Source organism: Desmodus rotundus, chromosome 11 (genome assembly GCF_022682495.2).
Source record: "Desmodus rotundus isolate HL8 chromosome 11, HLdesRot8A.1, whole genome shotgun sequence".
NCBI lineage: Eukaryota > Metazoa > Chordata > Mammalia > Chiroptera > Phyllostomidae > Desmodus > Desmodus rotundus.
Window position 1 is genome coordinate 71,902,479 of NC_071397.1, and position 23,613 is coordinate 71,926,091.

The 23,613-nt window shown below is 38.9% G+C and overlaps 1 protein-coding gene and 1 pseudogene across 1 annotated transcript in view; one reads left to right on the forward strand and one right to left on the reverse strand.

Moving 5' to 3' along the window:
* Nucleotides 1–808: 808 nt before the first annotated feature.
* CLVS2 (clavesin 2) overlaps nucleotides 809–23,613 on the forward strand; it is a 58,549-nt gene continuing 35,744 nt past the window's right edge. Inside the window, exons 1-3 of the mRNA XM_024552164.3 lie at nucleotides 809–1,208; nucleotides 1,665–2,561; nucleotides 14,326–14,500. Coding sequence (XP_024407932.2) covers nucleotides 2,173–2,561; nucleotides 14,326–14,500 — 564 coding nt within the window. The 5' untranslated portion in view covers nucleotides 809–1,208; nucleotides 1,665–2,172. The remainder of the gene's footprint in view (nucleotides 1,209–1,664; nucleotides 2,562–14,325; nucleotides 14,501–23,613) is intronic.
* On the reverse strand, nucleotides 22,442–22,676 carry LOC112297185 (small ribosomal subunit protein uS14-like; annotated as a pseudogene).

Sequence of the window (23,613 nt, forward strand, 5' to 3'; positions counted from 1 at the left end):
AAGCTGCGACTGCAGGTAGTCATGTTAAGCTTAAAGATTCCTGTCCCTTACAGTGATTCTCGTGTATAGGTGCATGGCATCGAGTGAAGATCGTATGTCTCCAGAAATATTAGTTTTATTATAAGAAGTGAGTCAAGGAGTGCCTATTTTTCCCCTTCCTCTTCAAAACGAATTTAGCGGCCACAGTGTAGGGTTGAAATACTATGCCTCTAAGTTCCCCCGAGGCTTAATTATCAACACAATGGTTTGGAAACACTCTGGTCTTCTTTTCTTCATTTAAACAAATGCAGAAAGAATTAGATGTTCCCGTGCTCCTTCTTCATTACATTAGCTCCTACACGAACTGGCAAACGTGTATCAACGAGAAAGACCATCTACAGCGGCTACTCGCCGGACCACCCCAGGGTCTCGCACACAAAGGGTGGGAGAGGGGCGTGGGGAGGACGCCGCGCCGCTGTCCCGCCGGGCCAGGATACCTGCTGGAGTAACCTGCTGCAAGCGGGGACCAGGAGCGGGCAAAACTGGGGGCTCGGCAGGTAAGGATGCCGCGGAAATTGCCGCCCTGCCGAACGAGCCCGGCGGAGAGGCGAGGAGTGCGCGCGGGAGCTGAGTGCTTACGTCGTCGCAGCGAGATCGGTGCTGGGATAATTAGAGAGGAGTTGAGCTGAACCAAGTCCGTCTTTTAGCAGCGGCAGCAGGAACCTCAGCAGCAACTGCAGCAGCAGCCGCAGGAGGGGCGAGCCTGACTCCCCACGTCCCGACGAGCGCCGGGAGAGGGGACCCGTGCCTCTCGGCAGCCGCCCCGCCTCGCCTCGCCCGCCGCGCCCACCGCCCCGGCGGCTCCCGGTGCACAAAGGCGGAGGCCGCCCTCGTGGCCTTCACCGGCAGGGAGTTCCCGCTCCCTCCCTTCTCTCCCGAGGGCGAGAATGGCCGGGCTGAGCGAGGGCCCGGGACAGAGGTGGCCCTAGCTTTGCACTCCCCTCCACCCCTCCTGCGGGGAAGGGAAGCGGGTTGCTCGCGGACGATGTGGCCGCGGCTGCTCCCCAGTGCGTCCTCGGCCTGGGTACCCGCTGCCGCCCCTCCACTCTGCTGGATCCATCCCACCCAGAGGAGTTGATGCTGCCGTCGCCGCCGCCGTGGCTGAAACCGCGGCTGACGGATGCCAGGAAGTGCCGCATTGCTTAGCGTCCCCGCCTCCAGGTTTGCTGGTAGGAGCCTTCTGCTCTTTCTTCCCTCTTGCTCTGGGGTTTTATAAAAAGGTGGAAGCATTGTGATTTTATTCTCCACTCCTCTTTTGCACCGTCTCACCCCACCTAGCATTTGTAATGTATGTCCCCAGAGCGACTCCCCCAGTTCTCGGGGGCAAGTCCGTTGAAATAAAGGGCCAGAGAAAGGCAGAAGTTGGGGGTGGGGTGGGAGTGGGGGAGCCAACGCTGGTGCCGACGCCACCAAAAACCCTTCTGGTGCCTCCTGAGATCGCGGGTGTATCTAAGAGGGGCGGAGGGAAGGTGCGCTGTGTACAGAGTCTCCACCTAATCGGATCATAATAATTTTAAATACAATCCCACAAATATCTTTTACAAATAGATTCTTTGAATAAGCAGAAGGAGAAATAAGCTCCTTTCCCCCCTCTTTCTCTTTCTGTCTTTTTCTTTCTGGCAAAGACGCTCTTTCCCTGCTTGGAGCTCAGCGCTGAAGAGCCACCTTATTATTAATCACAATCCCCATCGTTATCCCTGGCTGGAGCATCCTTCGGTAGGGCCCGCAGAAGCGTCAAAGTGCTGCGGCTGAGATGTGCGTGGGGGTTGTTTTTGTTACATCTTGGGAGAGAAGAGGACAGCACCAAGATCAGCACCACCCGCGCGGGGAGCGGAAGGACGAGAAGAGGAGCACTGGGACGGCCACATCTCTTTAGAGGAAAGGAAAGAGGGAACCGAAGTGGGGGCGGCTTTTCAAGGGAGTGGGAAAAGAAGTTTATATCCTTCACAAATAAGCTGTGGGAAAGCGGGAGCAACAGGGTACTTGATTGGACGCAAAGACAAATCATTTCCTGTAAAGAAGAGGAAGCAGGCATCTTCCAGGTCTGGAGGCCAGAGTGTGGTAGTGGCAAGGGCCAGGTTCGTGGTGGGACAGTCAGCAGGAGGAAGGCAAGGCTCAGAAGCAAACAGAACGATGACTCACTTACAAGCTGGGCTGTCTCCCGAGACCCTGGAGAAAGCTCGCCTGGAGCTCAACGAGAACCCAGACACACTGCACCAGGACATCCAGGAGGTGAGGGACATGGTCATCACCAGGCCGGACATTGGCTTTCTGCGCACAGATGATGCCTTCATCTTACGCTTCTTGAGGGCCAGGAAGTTTCATCACTTTGAGGCCTTCCGTCTCCTGGCCCAGTACTTTGAGTACCGGCAGCAGAACCTGGACATGTTTAAAAGCTTCAAGGCCACTGACCCTGGCATCAAGCAGGCACTGAAGGATGGCTTCCCTGGGGGCCTGGCCAATCTGGACCACTATGGCAGGAAGATACTAGTCCTTTTTGCTGCCAACTGGGATCAGAGCAGGTAAACCCTAAATCCCAACATATACTAGGGATTCTTTTATTCTCCCATTTTACAGAATTTACCTGAGTAGTGTCATAGCTTTACAGCTTTGATGCTATGACTTGGCTGGGAACAAAAGAGAAACTGGAACTAAAACATAAGTTATTGGTGAGTGAGAGGAGGGCATTCTTTTTTTAACCTTTGAGACTCTTACTTCACAAGTACCCAGTTTCTACTGCAGCTTTAAGTGCTTCCTGAGCCCTTTAGATTTCTGCTGCAATCTAAATCATTTAATTTCTAAATAAATTTGCTAAATTTCCCACCTCCTGAATAAGTTTACTGTGCTGTGGAGAAATTAGCATAAGAATGGAGATAACTTTTTCTCCTTCCTTCTAAAGAAATTATTAAACTAGATTCATCATCATTATCATCATCGCCATCATCTTCATGACCATCATCATCCTCTCTGTCTTTAGTACTGAGGTTTTACTTCTTAAGGATAGCCTAGCGTTCAACCAAGATCAAGTAGTTTTATTTCTTGGGGACTTTTCTGCTTGGTGACGTGCACATGAAGGAATGATGTGATGTGTGTCGCGTCAGCGAAAAGGCAGAGTTGTATTCTCTGTTTCTGAGCGTGCCTACCGACACTGAAAGAAAGGCTGACTGGTGTGCTTGTTCTACACTTGTCACTAATCCAAAGAAGGTGTTTCCTGACTGATGTGATTTTTCATCTCTTGGAAGGAAGTGGAAAATACTCAGGTAGGTCAGTTGGTAGACTTTTTGAGCTCTCTTGCTTTTAAGTGGAGGAGAAATCACGTTTTTATTTTATTTACATTATCATAGAAAATGCAAAGAGTGACTCTTCTACTTCCTCAATCAGAATTCTTTCCTCAGACTGACAGATATGATAAATTATAAATGCTCGTGTATAAGGTAGTTTCAATTGAGTTCAAAGTTTATGTATTTCATGGAACTTAAACATGTTTATCAAAACTGTGAATCATAAAGAACTGGTTGTTAAAATATTGGTGTATTTTTAGGTCTGTGAATGGTGACTTTTGATGCATCAGGTTAGTTTAAACCATTCCTGGAGCTATTGTAAAAGACTTTTTTTAGTGACCGGAAACTCTTATAGATAGGCCTCTCAGAGTCTTAGGATCTTAAAAGGTAAATTAATATTTTTAACAGGTTTTTACTCTTTAATTGGTTTTCTTTTCTCTGTAATTTTAGGTTGAGAATTACTTCAATTATTTTTTGTGTGAATATAAAGACAAACTACTACATGAACAATCCTAAAATCATAAAGCTAAGAAACTCACAGAGAGTTAGCCATTGAGGGGGAATGGAGTCCTGTTACTTCCTTTGGTTACTTACAGAAATCATTTCTTTTTTAAAAAAGATTTTATTTATTTATTTATTCTTAGAGAAGGGAGAAGGGTGGGAGAAGGAGAAGAAGGAAGAGAAACAGAGATGTGTGAGGGAAACATTGATCAGATGCCTCTTGTACGCCCCTAACTGGTGACCTGGCCTGCAACCCAGGCATGTGCCCTGAATGGGAATAGAACTGGCGACCTTTTGGCTTGCTGGACAATGCCCAACCCACTGAGCCACACCAGTCAGTGCACAAATCATATTCTACTTTTTATCAGGTAGCAAAGCTTAGAGGACCATGAATTGCCAATTTCGACCACTGCATTTCTTTAACTTTTTTTTTTTTTCAATCTGGGAAATACATTGTAGGGTTATGCAAACCAATGATTGTGTATATCAGAATTGAAAACTTCTATTCAAAAAAGAACCTAATATTCCATTTGTTAGTTAGATTGGAACTTTGTTTATTAGGCTACAGTTAAATGGAAATCTTGTATTTAAATCTGTCTGAAAGGTATAATTAGTGGGGTGGATTACATTCAGGGAGGCATGCATTTACATTAGACCTATGGTAATCTATTTTTATAAATGAGCTAATATTCTCACTGATTTATAAACCTAATTAAGATGAAAATCACTTAACATTTCTCATGTATGTGGGAAGTCGATTATTCCAGATTACTCAAGAAACTATGTTTTTGTTGTCTATTTCATACTTTTATATAAAGGATAGGTTACTAGTAATCAAAATCTATCTCCCTAAAAATTTACAGTGGGATAAGATTTATTAACTGGTATATAGAACTACTTTTTATTAAATCTACATAAAAATGTTAAATATTAAAATTTTATACATGTGAGATTAAAAATAAGAAGCTGTGTCTTGTAGAAATACCCTAATGGGTTCTGTAGACTAATAACTGTGAATTCTATTTCTATGGGTGGAAATGAGCCGACATAATCATGAAGTTATAGTATATCAGGGTCAAAAGGTAGGTCAAGGGATAGTCATGAGGGAAAAATGGGGACAACTGTAATTGAACAATAATAAAAAAATTAAAGCAAAAAATAAATATGGAAAAACCAGAAAAAAAGTTATACAAGTTATTTAGAACTTGACTAAAATTCAGTTGAGTTTTCTCCTTCCATATATTTTTTAAAAAGTTATTTCTTCCTTCTCCTTGCCTGCCCCCCATCCCAGACCTACATATACCTAATTCCAAGGACTAGTGGACAAAGAGGTCTATCCGCTTATCATTGGGATCTATGCATAAGAACTGCCCTGAAACCTGCAGGACAGCTGCCTTCCATTTCGGGCGGTACCAGGGTGTCAATAGCCCTTCCCCTACCTTTGGCCTCAATCCCTTTTCTTCTTCTTCCACTTTTCAGCCTCAAGTCTTATCTGACTAGATTCCTACAGAAATTTCTACCACCTTCCCTAGAGGTTTACCTTACTATTGCTTTGTTAGGTGGATAGCCATGTGCTGCATTCTCTCATTCCCCTCCTGTCCTGTGAGTCAGGTGTTCTCACCTTCCTGCTCGGATCCTGCAATCCCAAACAACCTGGGTCTCTTGAGAAGACTGCACATCTGAACATAGTTCTGGCCCCCTTCCTTGAGTTGTTCAGTGAATTACCTGGCTTTCAACAACTTTTTACAAAGTAGCATTGTTTTAAAGAAACAATAGGTGGGCGGGAATGTCTACAATTACAGAGGCAAATTCCAGAAATGAGGTAGAAAGAAAATGCCCCCCACCCCTTTATTTGGAAAACACATTATTTCCAACTTCCCAAAGGAAAAAGGAAGATTTTTAAAATAAGTATTGAAAAACTTTATAAAGACATCTGAAATAATTGATGTTTATAACAAAAGAAAGACTAAGCCTTATATTATATTTATAAGAGCACCAGAACTAGAGTGAATGCTCAATAAATATTTGTTGAGTTGAACGCCATTATGTTTTTTTTAAAAAAGAATTCTAAGTAGGAAGTGATCTAATGCATACTTTCTCCTGTATTAATTTTGTAGGACAGTTTTCTGTGCTCCTCAGGAGGCTGGAAATAGTAAGTGTGTGTGAGATGGTGACTATAAATAAAATAGTGTTTCTTTCTACTGCGATGTAATGCAGGTCAGTTTCAGGTCATTGAATCGGACCATTTCCAAAGCCTTTACAGGAGGCATGGAATCTTCAGGAAGACTAAGGTAAAATAACATTTACAGTATACCCACATTTTAATAAATCTTAGACAATGAAAGACTAAAATGTCAAAATGACTTTCAGTTTAGTGTGTGGTTCTTTTTTAAAAGAAGTGAACGGGCTTAGATGACTTATTACATTTCTTGAGCAGGCTATCTTTGGAAAATATTCATACAGTTTTATCTCCTTTCAGATTATCTAACATAATTTCTGAACACAAAAGTAAACTCTACAAAATGAGAAACAATTGGATTGTTTCACTGCATCGCCAGGATGCAGGTGGCCTCCGAGCATTCCATGCTGTATTCCTTTCATGAGTGACAGTGCCCTGCTTAGGACTCGCTTGGCAGCACCTTCCCATTTTCACCCGATTTTAACAATGGAACATGAGGATGATGTGCCATGAAGCCAGAAGTGATTGCACTACCTTCAGAAAAGGATGTTTGGAATAAAAGTAGATCATGGGCCACACACTAGGGCATGAGAGCAGGCATCTGAGCAGTTGAAATTTACTGACATATATACTTACTGGGCATATACATGAGCAAATTGTGTCACCTGAAATATAATGGTGACATGTGTTCTAATAGTTGGCCTGTAAATTTTCAGTTATCTTGCAAGTCATATTTTACCTCATCAGACTTACAGTTTTCTATGCTTTAGTACAGCAAACAATTGCTTATCTGGAATCTGGTTAATAACCCTTAGAAAACAATTAAATACAGCTAAACTAAAGTGATTCTTGATACAGTGGCAATTCAGAAAACACTGACCGTCTTGTAGCTCTGTTTGGCTTGTCATAATGGACATTGATTATCACTTAGAGTATTGAAGAGCTGGAAGGGGTGGGAGCCTGACCGGTCAGACATTGCTCTGATCCTGAAACTTTTCCTGGAATCTGCCTGAAAAACATGTTGCTGTCAGTTTGTTTATTTTGTGTGGCTTTTTCATAAAAAGAAATATATACACATGGTTAGCTATTTGCAGCTTTAGATTGAACTATGATTATGTTTCCATTTATTAAAACAATGAACCAATCTCTAAATTGGAAGGTTTATGATGATGATAGACTAAAATTTAAAAACTAACCATGGACTCTACAGATAATTTTTGGCTTGATTTTTCAAGACCTCCTGGCTTAATTTATTAAAATATTTAAATATTTCTCAACTATTTGCTGCATGGGGTCGTGTATCGTGACAGGGTTGGGGATTTTCCCTTCAGAATCCTGGAGACATTGCCGTGCTGTGCTATGGACGGACCGTGAGATCCAGTCAAAGCCAGAAATGGCAGGTGTGGCTTCCATGCGGTTTCCGTCCTAGCAGAGCTTCGTACTGCTTCCCTACAGGGATGGTCCTTTTAACAAATACTCTGAAAACTGCAGGTTATTCAACACTGTGTCCTTGGTTCACACCTTGGAAATTGGAAAGAAAAAATTGTCCTGAAAAATGTTAGTGGGATATTGGAATAAATCTCTGAAAAAATAAGACAGTGTCTAAAAACTAGGACAATTATGCAGGAATTAGTAAAATAGTTTTGCAATAACAGTAAAAACCAAGAGAACCAACCTACAGTAACAGCTGATTGGGTGTAGACCAAACCAGGCATGTTTCAGATATGCAACTTTAAACAGAGTGGAAGAGAAGGATTTGAGGTTGCTACAGTGCACTGAAAATATGCCTCAAAATAAATGTGTAAAGATATTTTAAAACATGAGCCAAGTTAGTGAAATAATAAATTAGCCTTAGTAAATTAATACATTTCCCCCATTCTGGGAAAGAGTCCGAGCACTTTTTACATCACTGAACACAGGTACATATCGTTCATTCATGTAGTAAGTGACACTGTTGACATCAGGGAACGGATGTCCCTGTACGCCGGGTCCTTATCACATCAAGGAGCGAATAGCACTCAATTCAAGTCAATTTTTTTTTAAAGCACACGTTAGTCAAACATTTGCTACATACATAGAAATTTAATAGTTGCTGGAGGCAAAAAACACACGTGACACATTCTTTGTACTAGCAAGGGATATACAACCTCTCAGGGAAGAAAAAACCGGAAAGGCCACATAACTGCCAGAGAGGCTGTAATGAGGGTAACTGCCAGTGGAGAAGTTCGGGGCAGTGGGTAGCTGTGAGCCACTCCGTGTTCTATAGAGAGAACGTTGCCTACTTGGTTAAATGAATTCAACCTTTTATTGTTTCATTTTAATTATTAATTAACTAATTCATTCATTTAAAACACTTATTGCATGTGTCAGGCACTCCTCTAAGCACTTAACAAACATTAACTTATTAAATCTTCATGACAATCATACGAGGTAGCTCCCATTAATATTTAAATTTTGAAAATGAGAAAACTGAGGCACGAAGCAGTTAAATCTTTCACTCATAACCAGTGAATCGGTCAAACTTTTTGTTTTTGTGTGTGTATAGACAGGTAGCAACATAAATCTAGAAAAAAACCAATTAAATGTTGCTATATCAAAAAACAAGGTCTGATCATTTAAAAAATCAATGGTTTAGAAAGTCTTGATTAAATAGCAGAATATAGATGACTAGGCACAGAAAGTGAAGTTGTTGGAATAAATCTTTGGAAGGGAACGGCTTTACCAAGCAGACACTCGCCTAGAATATTCTTCCCTGAAAAGAAGAGTTGCCTTTCTGATGTGTTTGTATATGTCCTGCACAATTCTGTTTTATTTTAATTTGGTGGAAGTAGTGCACACTTTTTAAACTTTTTTTCAAGGAAAGACATTTTCTCCTCTAGATGTTTTATTTCCGACAAAACACCTTTCTCTTGTTCTCGCTCACCTACACTCCCATAGCAATAAAATTAAAGCAAGGCCCAGACAGATAATCTTCTGGGCTTAATGGTGCAAACCAGACACACGAATATTTCAGAGTTCATATTTTCCCCAGGGTTTGTAGACTTAGCCTTTCCCCATCCCAATTCTTTGAATGTCCTGTTGCTTTTCCTCCCCAAAGCCCCCTGTTGGGCCAGGCTGGGGTGTGTCCTGGTACCTGACCCAGCACCATGTTGGTATTGACTTTCTGCTCTGCCTCCTGACACACATCGTGCCACTGAGACATGAAAAAGCAGGGCATCTATTCACCAGACTCTGTTCTAGGTATGAGACACCATAGGGAGTGGGAGAGCTGTGGTGTCAGAAAGGGGCTGCTTCTCATCTAGGCGCTCATTTCCTCCCATGGTGATTCTGGGCACATTGTTTATATCCCTGAGACCTTCATCTCTGACGAGATCGGGTGCGTGCAGGGTGGTATGCCCGTAGACTGCCTTCATCTCTAATTCGCTGAGACCTGGTCTATGTCCTCAGCTCTAAAATAATAGGATCAAAGCCAGCACTGAGACTTTGGCTTGTTTTGAGATTAAGATAATGCATTTGAAATTCCTTTGAAAATCTTAAACTATGCTATTAGTCAGGTAGAGATATTATTATTATTCCCCTCAGTAACATGAAGCATGTAATGGGTTCAACTTTGGCACTAATGATACCTGGAGGCATTAATAATGGTCATTCTTCTTCTTTGTCTCTCCCCTAGCACCTTTCTTACAGGACCTGGCTTAATGAAAACTGATGGGCGGGAGCAGCCTTAATGAAGAATTTGATAATGGCTGATTGATTTAGTGACAGAGGGAAATGCTTGCTGTTGTGCTGCTCAGTGTGATGCCAAGATGCCAGTGTTTCCCTGTCAGACCGAAAGAAGGGTTTGGAAAATAGGAAGGAAATGACCTGTTTGTGATTTACTTTGCTCTTATCACTGGTTGTAAGCTGTGGTAGAGGCTGAGATACTTTGAACCTCAGGATTGAAACACAGGACAGGTAGCCACCCAGAACCTTTCAAGAAGCTTCCCTGCTCTTGACTGTACAAGTAGTAAACAGGAGGAATGGGTGTCAAAGTTTTCTCCAGCTGATTTTTAGACAAAGTCTACTCCACTCTTTCTTTCAAGAGCAATGGTCTACACAGGCTGGTGTCCCTCTTTAAAAATCCCTTAATTGGTGTTTTTACTTCTTCTTTCTACATGCTACTTATCATCCTCTCCAAGTTGATTTCAGATTCAGGCTCTACTTAATGCTATTTTGGGAAGCACAGTCAGGAGTTAAGAGCTGCATAAATGTGCTAGTTTGTTGTCTATGACTTTGTTCCAGCACACAAGAGAAGAATAGCAGTGGTGGAGCACCTGTAAATTGGGGTGTAAAGCCAAAGCAGAAACATGTGGCTTACTTATTGTACTGACACTTCATAAATTGTAAAAATAAAAATAATTCCAAAGAGTAGAACTATGGTAGGATTTCTGAAGAGATAAAATCATAAAGTGCCCCATTTTCTTGGAAAATATTTTATGGAATTTAGCAAGATCTCTTTTAATAACATTCTGCTTAGGAAGAGCCCACTGAGCTGCTAATGGGAGTAATGTGACATCTTTGACAGCAGAGAACTGGAGTGTCAAGAGGGGTTTGACCTACCCTTTGAATACTGTAAGCTAGGATGTTTTTATATTTCTTTCCTTAAACTTGTACATTCATATGATTCATATAAATGTCATTTAACTCTTTTTTTTTGGAGTAAGATATTAAATTTTAAAACTTAGTGAGATTTACTCTTGAAAACTTTGCAAACCTGTTTTTTTTTCATGGCTGATCTTGGAATTTACTTTACTTTAGATACTTTGGAATAATAATAATACACATAAATTTTCTCTTGACTTGGACACAGGTTAATAGAATCATGTGTAAAGTGTGTTAGCTAAAACAAGTTGCTTCTTATTTTCAGCCCTTACTAGTGTCATGATTTATCTTTTTCTATGTACAATGCATCATCCTAAAACTTATTTCAAATTCAAGTTTTACTTAATGCTATTTTGATATTAATGATATTTGGTATTTTTGTAAGTAACACAAGAATGATCACAAGGAGGGGGCAGTTCTAAGCTGGACTTCTCTAATTTTTAATTTTCTTGATCATGATGTTATTATAGAGTTCAGGAATTAGAATGAATATTTTTTTAGAGCGGGGTCTACATTTAACCTTCTGGTAATATAGCTTTCTTGCTCCAACTTCCCAGTTTGTGTAGGTTTATAGGCTTTTGCTTGTGACACTGCGGTTGGCCATTAAATTTAAGAAGGAGATAGGGCCCAGCGTGACTCTGTTGTTTGGGTGTCATCCCGCAAAGTGAGGGGTCACTGGTTTAATTCCTGGTCAGGGAGGGGTCACTGGTTTAATTCCTGGTCAGGGCACATGCCTGGGTTGTGGGCCAGATCCCCAGGTGGGGCGTGCATGAGAGGCGACCAATTGATGTTTCTCTCACACATCCATGTTTCTCTCCCTTAATTTCTCCCTCTCTCTGAAACTAAATAAATACAATCCTTAAAAAATAAAAGAAAAAGGAGATAGGTCAGCCACAAAGTGACAGATAAAGGTATCCAGCCATACATACTTCACAGACTTAAAGACAAATACGTAATAGAGTTCTACAATAAGTTTTATTATCTTATATATTTAGAAAGTATTTTGGGATGACGTATCCTTATTACATAAGTAGTCTGTATTCCATCCAGAGTTTTAAAAAGAACCTACTGAACTTTGCCTTTTACAATAGTAATAAGTTATCTAAAGATCATCAAGTTTTAAAGTAGAATGTAAAAACAAACATTCTTCAGTTCTGATTATACCTTACCAAGTATATCCAGGGTCACACAGCTAATGAGGGATGGGGAAGAAATTTATCTCGAAATTTTCTGACATAATGCTCTATGTTTGGTTAATCCTGGGGTCCAAGAGATATCTTACTCCATATTACTGTACTAATTTTGCAGATAAGGAAATGCAGTCCAGAGAAAGTGAAAAGTCACCTGAACTTTTATTGTTAATTATTTCTTCCTTCCTGTACTACCATGCTTTCTCCGTTTGCCTCCAAATATTTTTAAAAGTAAAAACAGGACGACTCCCACATATGCACTCACTGTCTCATACTGTGAGTGAGCATTTAATAGTGGAAGTCAGCCTTTACTTCCACTAAATACCAGTGATTTCCAGTTCTAATCCACCACCACCTTCCCCATCCTACTTCTTCCTGAGGTCAAGACTTTTTCTGTAGCTTTCATAGTTTTTAATTATATTTTATTGATTATGCTATTACAGTTGTCCCAATTTCCACCCCTGCCCACGCCCCTGTACACCCAGCTCCCCACACTCCCTCAGGCAACCCGCACACCATTGTTCATGTCCACGGGTTATGTGTATAACTTCTTTGGCTACTCTATTTCCTATACTGTACTTTACATCACCATGACTATTCTGTTCCTACCTATTTGTACTTGTTAATCCCCTCACCTCTTCACCCATTCCCCTACACCCACTGTCCCATTGGCAACCATCAAAATGATTCCGTCTCTCTTCTCGTTTGCTTATTTTGTTTTTTTAGATTCAACTGTTGATAGATTTGTATTTATTACCATTTTATTTTTCATGGTTTTGCTCTTCAGTTTTTAAATAAGTCCCTTAACATTTCATTTAATCTAGGCTGGCTGCTACTAGTGCTGGGCCTGTGACTCACTGAGGCCAGCTGTTGCTTATTTGATAGGATTTAGGAAGTTGTGAAACTTGAGCCAAGACCAGCCATTCACTAGGAACAGCAGCTTTGGTGGGCCCATAAGTTGGTTGGGGCAGAGTCTCTGGGGATCTTCAAGGCAGGCGGAACAGTGTTAGCTAGGTTGACGGAGTCTCAGATGTGGCACCAGCTTGCCATCTCAATTTGGATGGCTGTGGTTTCTTTAATTCCATCATTGTCAGACTTCCATTCAACTCAATTTCTGACAATTCTGAGTGAAGGTTGTCCTATATTTTAGTTGCAATTTTGATGTGGTTGTGCAAAGAGATGAGCCATGTCTGCCTATGCTGCCATCTTGACTGGAAGTCTCTTCTGTAGATTTTATTGAACATTTCCACCTGCAATGCTGAGGAGAAAAAAAGAAACTTGAGATGCAGCATGCTCAAAAATTGAAATGGTTAACATATTCCATGATTGTGCCAATTCCTCTTAAAATGCTGAAATTCTTGTCTTAAAATAATTATCTCATTTTTTTCTCTCAGCTCTGGCTGCATTACCTCCTTTACTTTCTTGAATTTGAGATCTGTATGTTTTTGATTCTGAAATTTTCAACCTTGGGCTCTCTCTAGAGTTTCATGTATACTTTTTCAGATACCTAATTGCTATTAACCAGGTGTACTACATGTTTTCAAATACAACAGGTTCTATTCCAAACTATTTATTTTCAGTCATCCCAACTGTGTGTTTTTAAATTATATTATTTATTCAGGCTCTGAAGCTAGAGTCTGTGTGTCATCGTTTACTCTTCCTTCAATCTTAGTCCCCACATCTAATTAAGTGTCAAATTTTCCAGTTTACTTTTGAAATACTTGCCAAATTTGGCTTACTGGTTCCATTTTTATCTCCATGCCTTTGTCAAGGTAGTGCCATAATCTACACTAGTGTCTTTGCACTCTAGTCTAGTCCATTTTACAGGAACAATGTAAAAAGCACTTATTGAATTTTTATAATGTGCCAGGCACAGTGCTAAGGTGTAAGTCAGAAAAAGATGGAGACTGAACCTTTATTCAGAAGGCCTGCATTGTGATAGGCAGGTAAATTTCCCCTTTTGTACTTATCGATCTTCTTTTCTTCCTGTCTTTATGCACCTTTTCTTCCTTCTTTTCTTTTATCTTCACAATATAAACTCAATGCAAGCAATTAATATTTGTTGACACTTTTACTCATTAATGATTAGTGTCCTCAGATTGCATTCTGAAAATTTTCAAATATGCTGATATGAAATGCCTATTACTTAGTACATTCCTGAGCTGTTTAAAAGTACATGCCTAATTTTGAGATAAGTTGTAGTGAGATCATAAAATGATAGGAAAGCCTAGAGGTAAAGTACATGGTTGTGAAATATGAAGAAAATTAGTATTTTCCAAAGCATTTTAGCTTGTTTTTGTAAAATACATGTTAAATTCTATTATGTCCCAAGTGCTGCAAAATCAAGGTCTTCGTAAAAGAATATTTTTCAGCAAAATCATCTCCCTAAAAATCTTTAGGTATTTTTAGGGAAGTTTTTAGTGTGCTAAAATTTTTCTATACTTTATTCAGAAGTGGTTGTCAGATTTAATGAGGACTTTTCTGTTGTTGATAGGTACACACTGGTGGATATTTTGCGTGCCATCTTGCTGTCTTTAGAAGCCATGATTGAAGATCCCGAGCTTCAAGTGAATGGATTTGTTTTGATCATAGACTGGAGTAACTTCACCTTCAAGCAAGCCTCCAAACTTACACCCAGCATGCTGCGGTTGGCTATTGAAGGCCTTCAGGTAAAGATTTGCAGGTCACCCACTTTCTTGGTCTCCCACGTTTGACTCATCTAATCTGTTAGAATAACAAAATGTCTTACTTGAGGAATACAAATAATTTTTAAACAGTTTTCAAACACAAACATTAAAACACTAACTGGACAAAGGGTTTTAGAAGAAAAACTGAGGGTGTGAGCCTGTTAATAAACGAGAATTTGTACTGCTTGGTGCAGACCCTCCCTATGCCTATACATAAATGTGGGTGATGACGACCCGAGATTTTTATCCTGAGAATCAGAATAAGCAACATCTTTCGGATTTTAATTGTTAACCATTTAAGCTTGTTTTTGTTTCTTTCTACTTTGCTGTGTGTACTAGTTAAGTGTTAAAGGTTTGCTTCATTATTTCATTTAACCTGGTGAACTTAGAATGTGATGGCCAATATCTTCATGTTGCCTAAAAAGCTGTTGGAAAGTCAATCAAAATCATTTTGACCTCTGAGCTACAGAACCATTGTTTTCAATTACTTTTCTAGACTTAATTGGGGTTTTTGTTCTTTTTTTATTTTGGTAGAAGGGCTGTCACATAGAGTTTATACAGGAATGATGCATCTTCCAGTGAATGACATTTAACTGATTGGGAATTATAAAATGGAAAATCAATCATTATTTAGTGGTATGTCATAATTACTTGATGGCTGATTACTCCCTAAAACTGAGCTACTTCTTCAGGTGGCAGGACAGCTTAACCAAATTGAACTCACAGTTTGAGTTTTGCCTCTGTAGTGAACAAGACACTGCGATCCTTTTTCTCTGCGTAGGCTTTTTCTGATGCACGTTTCCCGACTTGCTTTTGGTGAGTCACCCTTGCTCTTGTCTTATCTTGATCAACACTTTTTTTTTTTAACTCCATAGAGAGAATTAATAAGGTTGGGAGAGGGACAGAATAATGCATATTTTAGAATGTGCCCTATCACCAACAGTGTATAAAGTGTTTGTTATTTTGTAAAGAAAATCAGTTACCACCAACCATGATACTTTTGAACAAGATATAACCTAGCTTTTTAGAATTGCTATCCCTATTTAACTTGTGCCTTCTCTTTATGCTAGAGGTAGACTAGGCCTTAAGCTGCATGAAGGACTGGAGAACTCATTTTGAAGGAACTTAAAAAGCCACCTCCAGGATAGATTCAATGCCCTCCTATATGCCAACTTATGCACTGTATGGAGACAGTTAGTATAAGGTCTGAGCAAGCAGGATTGATGCCTCCTGGTTGCCTGTTGGGAAACCACTTAAAATAAGTGAGCTCTTCCTACCAATAAATATGACATGTTATTAACCTTTAAACTCAATGTTTTCTTCAGGTCAAACTAGCTTTTTAAAAGTTCTATATCTATATCTACATGTGTCTATGTCTCCATACGATATTTAGAAACAATGTTAATTCTGAATAGGATCATAAGATGTGCTGAAAATGTTCCATTGTAACATGCATGCTTTCATATTTAGCCTTATACAGAAGTTACATTTTCTGACTTTTTAAATCAAGTCTATGTTAATTTTTCACCTACCACATGAGAAATATTATTGTTCATTGACATATATCTCATGCAGAGCATGAGTAAACTTAGTTTTGAGATTGACATCAGACCATAAAACATTTTCATTAAAGATACATATTCAATTTTTGGTCACTAGACACAACTAATATCATCATCAAAACCACCAACACTATCACAACAATAACTTCCAATTAGTCTAGTCAGGGAAGTTAAGATATGATATTTTATTTATTTTTATATTTTGATGTGAGAATATTTTTAATAACTCAGAGACAGTTTATATCATGTCATAATTCTGCTATAATATGTTATTTTTACTTAGGTAAGTGTAAAATATATTCCAGTGAGTTGAACCAAAAATAAGAAGGGCTACAAATGGGTTTAGTGCCAGAAAGGAAGCTTACTTTAATATGTATTACTAATGGGATGTAGCTGTGTTTTGAGGAGGACCCACCTCTCTTCCTCTTGAATTTGCTACATTACCACCCTATCTTCACACACCAACTCCCTTTTTCCTCAAGCAAAAGGGTATTTTGAGTGATTGGCTAGGCATAGCACCTCATACTGTGGTTAAAGACACATAGACCATTGCTAGAAGATCCACCTGTGGCCACTGCACAGGGTCCACAGAGAGGCAGTGTGGAAGGGTGAACATAAAAATGGGCTTTAGAGACAGACCTAGTTTTGGAACACAGTTCTGCCATATAGCAAATACTTGGTCAAATTCCTGAACTCTTTTGAATCACAGTTTGTTCATTTATAACAAATTTAAAGTATTTTATTAGAAATGGTATATCTTGTTATATTTTGCTTGCTTGTATTAAAGAGCAAACTGACAGTATCCAGAGGAGAGGGGAGAGAGGGATAATGAAGGTCCATTAAGGAACACATGTAAAGGACACATGGACAAAGCCAAAGGTGTAGTTTCAAGGGTGGGAGGCAGGGGTGGGTGCAGGGGGTGACGTGGGGTGAAAATGGAGGCATCTGTATTTGAACAACAATTAAAATAAAGAAAGAAAGAAAAGAAAAAATGATACATCTTGTACCTAGTAGGTGATATCAGTGATCAAAGTAGTTGATGGGCACGAGTTCATTTTTTACCAGATGCCCCAGTTTTCTGTGTGTGTGCTGGTTTTCTCACAATTCCAGTGACCGCCTAGACAGTGAAGACTTAACGTTAATTGATGTTGGGAATCTGAATGATCTCATATTTTGCGTTTAATGCTTAGATCGTAGATGCACAGATTGACTTTTTGCAAATCACTTCACTGTGTGGTTAAATAGTGTCTAGATATGTTCATGTTAGGTGCCAAATAAAATATTTTTCCATGTTGGAAGCCAAGCAAAAATGAGATAGTTTCATCTAGTGAAAAATAATCTTTGTTTCTTTTAGGAGAATCTCCAGGCAGGCACAGTTGGAAGGGTGGTGATTTTGGAGATATCTATGACCTTGAGTGTTGAGCAAGAGTTTTCTAAGTTGACAAGGACGGGAAAAGCACTTTGGGCAGGGAAACTTTGGGGAAATGCTTTTGAAGAAACCTACACCTACAAGGCGGTAGAAATACATGATAAATGTGTTTTGATATGGTTAAAATGAGAAATGAATGAAAGGTAATGACCAGCAATGATCTGGGAAGAGCAGGCTGAACCTTGTCTCCATGGGAGGGGTATACAAGCCACAGGTCGTGGGCTGCATGCGGCCCAGGATGGCTATGAATGCGGCCCAATGCAAAACCATAAATTGACTTAAAACCTTTTTTTGCTTATCAGTTTTCAATAGTGGTTTTGTATTTAATCTGGACCAAGATAACTCTTCTTCTTCCAATGTGGCCCAGAGATGCTGAGACCCCTGGATCGAATGGCATGCTCTGTGTTTAGGCCTCTGTTTTCAGGCATGGGGGAATTTTGGACAAGAAAATGACCTAGTCACTACTTTGCTTCGGGAAGAACTCTTGGGTAGAAGAATGGACTTGGATCAAAGGAGGGAGGGTTTAGATATAGTGAATCCCAAACTATCTTGTAGATGATTGTGTTGATTCCATTTTGTAAGACAGGAAATGAAACTTCAGGGAATTCGACACTCAAATTTCCTTAACTGACTTCAAGGCTTGAGTCCACGTTGGCCAACTCCACAGACCAATGGCTCTCCTAAATCGTGTTGTTTCTATTGTTTCCAGGCCTGTGCTTACAAAAAAGTGGGCAAGCTCAGTTTAGAGTAACTTGCTTCCCCCATGCCAAATTCTCACATGTTAATACAGGTGAAATTTGTTTATTGGGATAAACAAGGCAATGCTAAATGGCTTTGGCACTTTTTTTTTGACACCACTTGGTAGAACCATTTCTTTCCCCTTGAGTGACTGCCAGCCTCCCAGTTCCCTGTGAGTGAGGCCAAGGGAAAAGCATGTCATCTGATATCCAAAGGGAACTTAACACAACACAGCCCAAAATTTGTAAGCCACTCATGACATTGGTTTAAGGGAATTCTGTATGCTTTCTGTGTGGAGAATATTCAAACATTTTTTAAAATGGAAAACATCACACATTTTTACCAACAAAATGTAGTTCTTTGATAGATAAGAGGCAACATCAGATATTTTGTAGAAATAAAGTACTCAAGCTTCATTGGAAAGAAGAGAAAGAGAAAATTGTCTTGCTACTTACAAGAAGTTAATTGATTAGGATAGTTATAGTGACAGGAAGCCTCTTAGAAAATCAATACAAGATTAAGTGGAAGTGACTTGTAGACTCTAATACATCTGCCTGGGAAACCAATTAAAGCATGAAATGTTTGGAAATACCTGGAAAAACTTAAACTTTTTGAATTTACAGAGAAGTGATGTGCTTTTAATATTTTTTTTGGTCACAATTGCTCTATTTTTATTTTTTCTTAAAAAATATTACCACTCTTAAAACCCTTGAATAAGGAAAAACCAAACTCTCTTATGAATCCAGAAACCCTTATTTGCCAATTTTTAAAAACATTATCCAAACCCTGCATGTATTGTTGTTGTCCTTTGCAAATAGTTATCTGTTATTTTCCCCTTAGCTCTGACCTGCCTTGTCTGTTCTTTGCTTTCACAATTTCACAGGAATCCCCAAACTCTATCTGCTGAAAAGTACATAATGCAGTCAAGATGTGGGTCTGTTGGCAAGGGGTTCAGCTGTAATAGAGAATTGAATAGCTCTTTGAGTTGCTATAGTAAGACTCAGATGTAGGGGGTGGGGCATCACAGACTGCCAAATTCAGTGCCAGAGTTGTAAGAGCCCTTCATAAAACTAGGACTTGTGAGAGAATAAAGAATATGTAATTAATTCGCAGTACTTAATAGGGCCCTTTCTTTTGACTCAAGGGTTCCGCGTTACAAGCAGCCACCAATCTGCTAGATCTGAGAGTTCTGTTCATTCATGTGGAAGGGAGAAAGTGCTACTGCTACAGATTCTGGCTCTGACTGTTTGGAAGCTCAGTCCTATCTAGGGGATCTTGCCAAACACAGAGAACATGCTAATGACTTGGAGCATCACTATGCAAGACCAGGGGGTGACGAGCTCCATTAACTTCTATTCAGTCCTCCAAATCCTACCCATAGTCTCTGAGTCTCTGGCAGCTTCGAAACTGAACGCGTGTGTGTGTGTGTGTGTGTGTGTGTGTGTGTGTAGGATGGTCAAGGGAGAGTATTAAAAAGCAACTCCATCAAATATTGAGTAAATTAGGGATTCATAATAAAACAAAAGGATCCTTTGCAATGGTTTTAACCTGTCAATAGTTTTCAGACTAATAATGCTCTGGAAAATACATAGTAGAAACTTTTGTATATAAGCTACCTTGTAAACTTAAGGCAGAATTATGGTGCATTGATGGGAGGGGGGTGAAACAATACTTGTCCTTTTGAAAATAAACACAGACTCATGAACTGTATTCATTCAAACAGCCTGGAGGTGGGAGCATTTATTTGCACATTTTGTATGGACAGGCAGGACCATATTGAGAAACAAGTGACAAGGGCAGTGTGTAAAAAAAGTGACATTTTGTTCATCACATGCATTACTGTCTGAGCTAAGTGTGCTTCCTTTCAGTTGTTACTTAACCTAAAACAAAATGAGTGAAAACTCTAGCTTTGCTGTATTTCGTTGTGTGAGAATGTGGTAGTTTCACTGAGAGAATTAGTGCCCAGAAATAGGACATTGGAAGTCTTTTGAAAAGCTAACATGGGCATGTAAAAGCTATATATAATATTCAGTTCAATAAGCAGACTAAACATTTTACATGGCCTTTGATAGCAGGCTATACATAGATATACACACAACATAAATACATGTACTCATACACATATATGTATATACATATCGCTATTTTCCTTGCATTAAAATTGCTCTTTATTTTTTTTGATTAACAGCTAAATTTGTTTAAAATGGTTAGTTATAGGAAGTAGGTGTCAACCTGGAGAAAAATGAAGAGATGAGTGCTCTAGAGGTATTTAATATACTTACTTAATTAGAGAGTATCAGAAATTAATGATAAAATTTAATATTTCTATATTTTCAACCACTGAAAAAGAGACTAGTTATCATTTTGTTTCTGGTAACCAAAAATTGAAGCAACAAAATGGGAAGAAGTGAATAACAATCTTTTTGGCTTGAGTCATTGAGATAATGACAAATGGGTAAAAAGTAATTATCTATAATGAAAAAGTAAATGAATAATATGAGCTATTGTACAATTCATTTTATTGGCTATGTTTAGGCATGTCCTTAGCTAGAGAACAAAAATGATGAATAACTACAAATTCTCTCCTATTCTTCTTAGTAACAATGCAAATACATCGTGATATATCATTCTCCCCTAGCAGAACATCATTTTTTAGTGTCTTCACATTAAAACTGATAAATATGAACACCTATTATACTTTAAAAATTAGTTTAGATAAATAGAATATTATTCAACCTTAAAAAAGGAAATCCTGCTATCTGCAGCAACATAGATGAACCTAGAAGGCATCATGCTAAGTGAAGTAAGCCAGGCCAGAAAGACAAATATTATATTGGCTCACACGTGGAATTAAGGAAGTCAGACTAACAGTAACAAGGAGTACAATGGTGGGGGGATGAGATGCTGGTCAAAAGTAAAACTTGCAGTTATCCGATGAATAAGGTCTGGGAACATAACATACAGCACTGTGAGTGTGGTTAGTAATTGTATACTTGAGATTTGCTAGGAGAGATCCCAAGTGTTTGCACAGACACCCAGGAAAAGTAATTATAAGAGGTGATAAATATGTTAATTCTTAATTGTGGTGATCATATTACAATGCACATGTACACTAAAATGTTATGCCATATCGTAAATATATATAATTTTTGTCTGTCAATGGTACCCAATAAAGCTGGGAAAAATTACTTTAGGATCCCAGTACCATCAGATTTTCTTACAGATGTTGATAAATTCAGCAAGCTTATCTTTCAAATGTTTGGTCATTTCAGCTTCATAAATATGATCTCATGAACATCTAAATCAAAATTTTTTGAAATCTCAAATTGAAGTATCATTTTTGTGTTCTTAAATTTTAAAATTGTGGTACCATATTGCTAGAACCTTGGAGGTCAATGAATGTTCTCTCCCACTCATGGAAAGCACTCTTATTGCTCTTGTTATATTCTTGTAAATTATATGTAAAACTTGAATACTCTTTATTCTTTATTACAACTATTCTTAAGATATGTTTCAAATGGGTTTAGTTTTCTTTACATCTGCAGTTGGAGAAGGCACAATAAACTTGTAAGAGCAATGCCTCCTTGAATTTATCCTTGTGTGCTATGTAATGCACAATCAATAATAGTGTGTTTCTGTGGTTTAAGTCCATTTTGAAAGTCCCCAATCAACCGGACTTTTAAGGTAGTTATATAAGGTAATGATAGCTGCTGTAACAAATGAAAATGTGCACTATTGATGGAAATGCAGATTGGTGCAGCTACTGTGAAAAACAGTATGGGGGTTCCTCAAAATATTAAAAATAGAACTGCCTTATGACCCAGTGACTCCACTTCTGGATATATATCCAAAGGAACCCAAAACACTAATTCAAAAGAACATTCATTGCAGCATTTTTTGTTGTTATTATGTTTTTTAATTTAAATCTCCAGGGACATTATTTTTGGACTAAAATATAGAAATAATTTCTTTCCAGTAATCAAAATTCTAAGGGATATGCTCACAACTCTTTATTTTTAATCAGAGTTCAGCACAAATACTTTTATATAACTTTTATATATATGGTGGAAAATAAGCCATACATTCTAAAGACAAACTCACTGAGAAGATAATAGTAATTTTTAAAACAGAGATTTCTGTAATCATGTGACTATTCCATTCATATGAAAACAGTAATAATTGAAGTTTTTATTTTTAAAGTGCTAACATTGTTTCTGTGGTAACATAGATGCTTTTAATGACCCACGCAAGGCAGTTCACATAGTCCAGCTTATTGAAGTCTATATCCTTTATGTACTGACACACACTGGCAGCCCATCGTGAGGCCGTATTTCCAAATCAGACCATGCCCATTTGAACAGATGTGGCAAGAATGAGAATCCTGGCAAAATTGTCTTGGATGGCTCAAGTACAGCTGCTGGTGATTCATTTTGCTCTTTTGTATGCAATGAGGCAAAAAAGGGCCATAATTCTTTGAAAATCAGTATAAGAAGACCTAACCTAAGTCTACAAATCTTAGAAAACTAGGTATAGCTATCACCTGGTTTCAAAAGAAGAGTTCAAAGAGATGCCTATGGTCAGCCCATTATCTTTCCTAAGGTGGCTAAAGAAAGCCCATTTTACTCTACTTGGGACAATAATGTGTTTCTACAACTGGTAGACAAACTACATTTAGTGGTGACTGAAGCCTGCTATCTCAACATGAGGTAATGATCAGCAGTGTAGTGGGTTACTGCTATATGCTGAACTTAGAGATATAATTTAGCCAGTGAAAGGAGAGTGAAAGCACTCTTATGTAAGTAATAAGAGGATGTTTTCTAGTTTCATAACTATTTACTTCTGGAAAAGACGTTAACTCAACTCAAAGAGGAGCTAACATCAGTGCTGCATAGAAATCATCAAAGGAGGCTTAGGCTGAATGGAGCAGCACCATGGAGAGCTCCCAGGAATGCCATTTCTGTGGTTCTTCTTTCCTCCTTCGCAGTTCTGGTGTTCTCTAGCCATTACTGCCTCTAAAGTGAGCCCCTCTGCTTCTTACAATAGGTCTCAGTCCTCCCAGAAGTTGTAGTTTCCTTCATTATCTCCGAGTCTCATAGCTTATGTGTTTAAATAAATGCTACATTTTTCACGTGGCCCAAGGTTCTCCTTTTAAGACTTTTTTCCCCTCTATTATTAGCTCTTGTTTTGGAATTGTTTACTGGAAACTCATGTATCAGCACTGGAATTAAAATTATCCCCTCCTTGCTGTCGCAAATGGTAGGAGCTCCTTTATGCTACGTGAAATAAGCCAGGTGGTGAAAGACAAATACCGTATGATCTCACCTATAGGTGGAACCAAATCAATAAAACAAACAAACAAAATATAA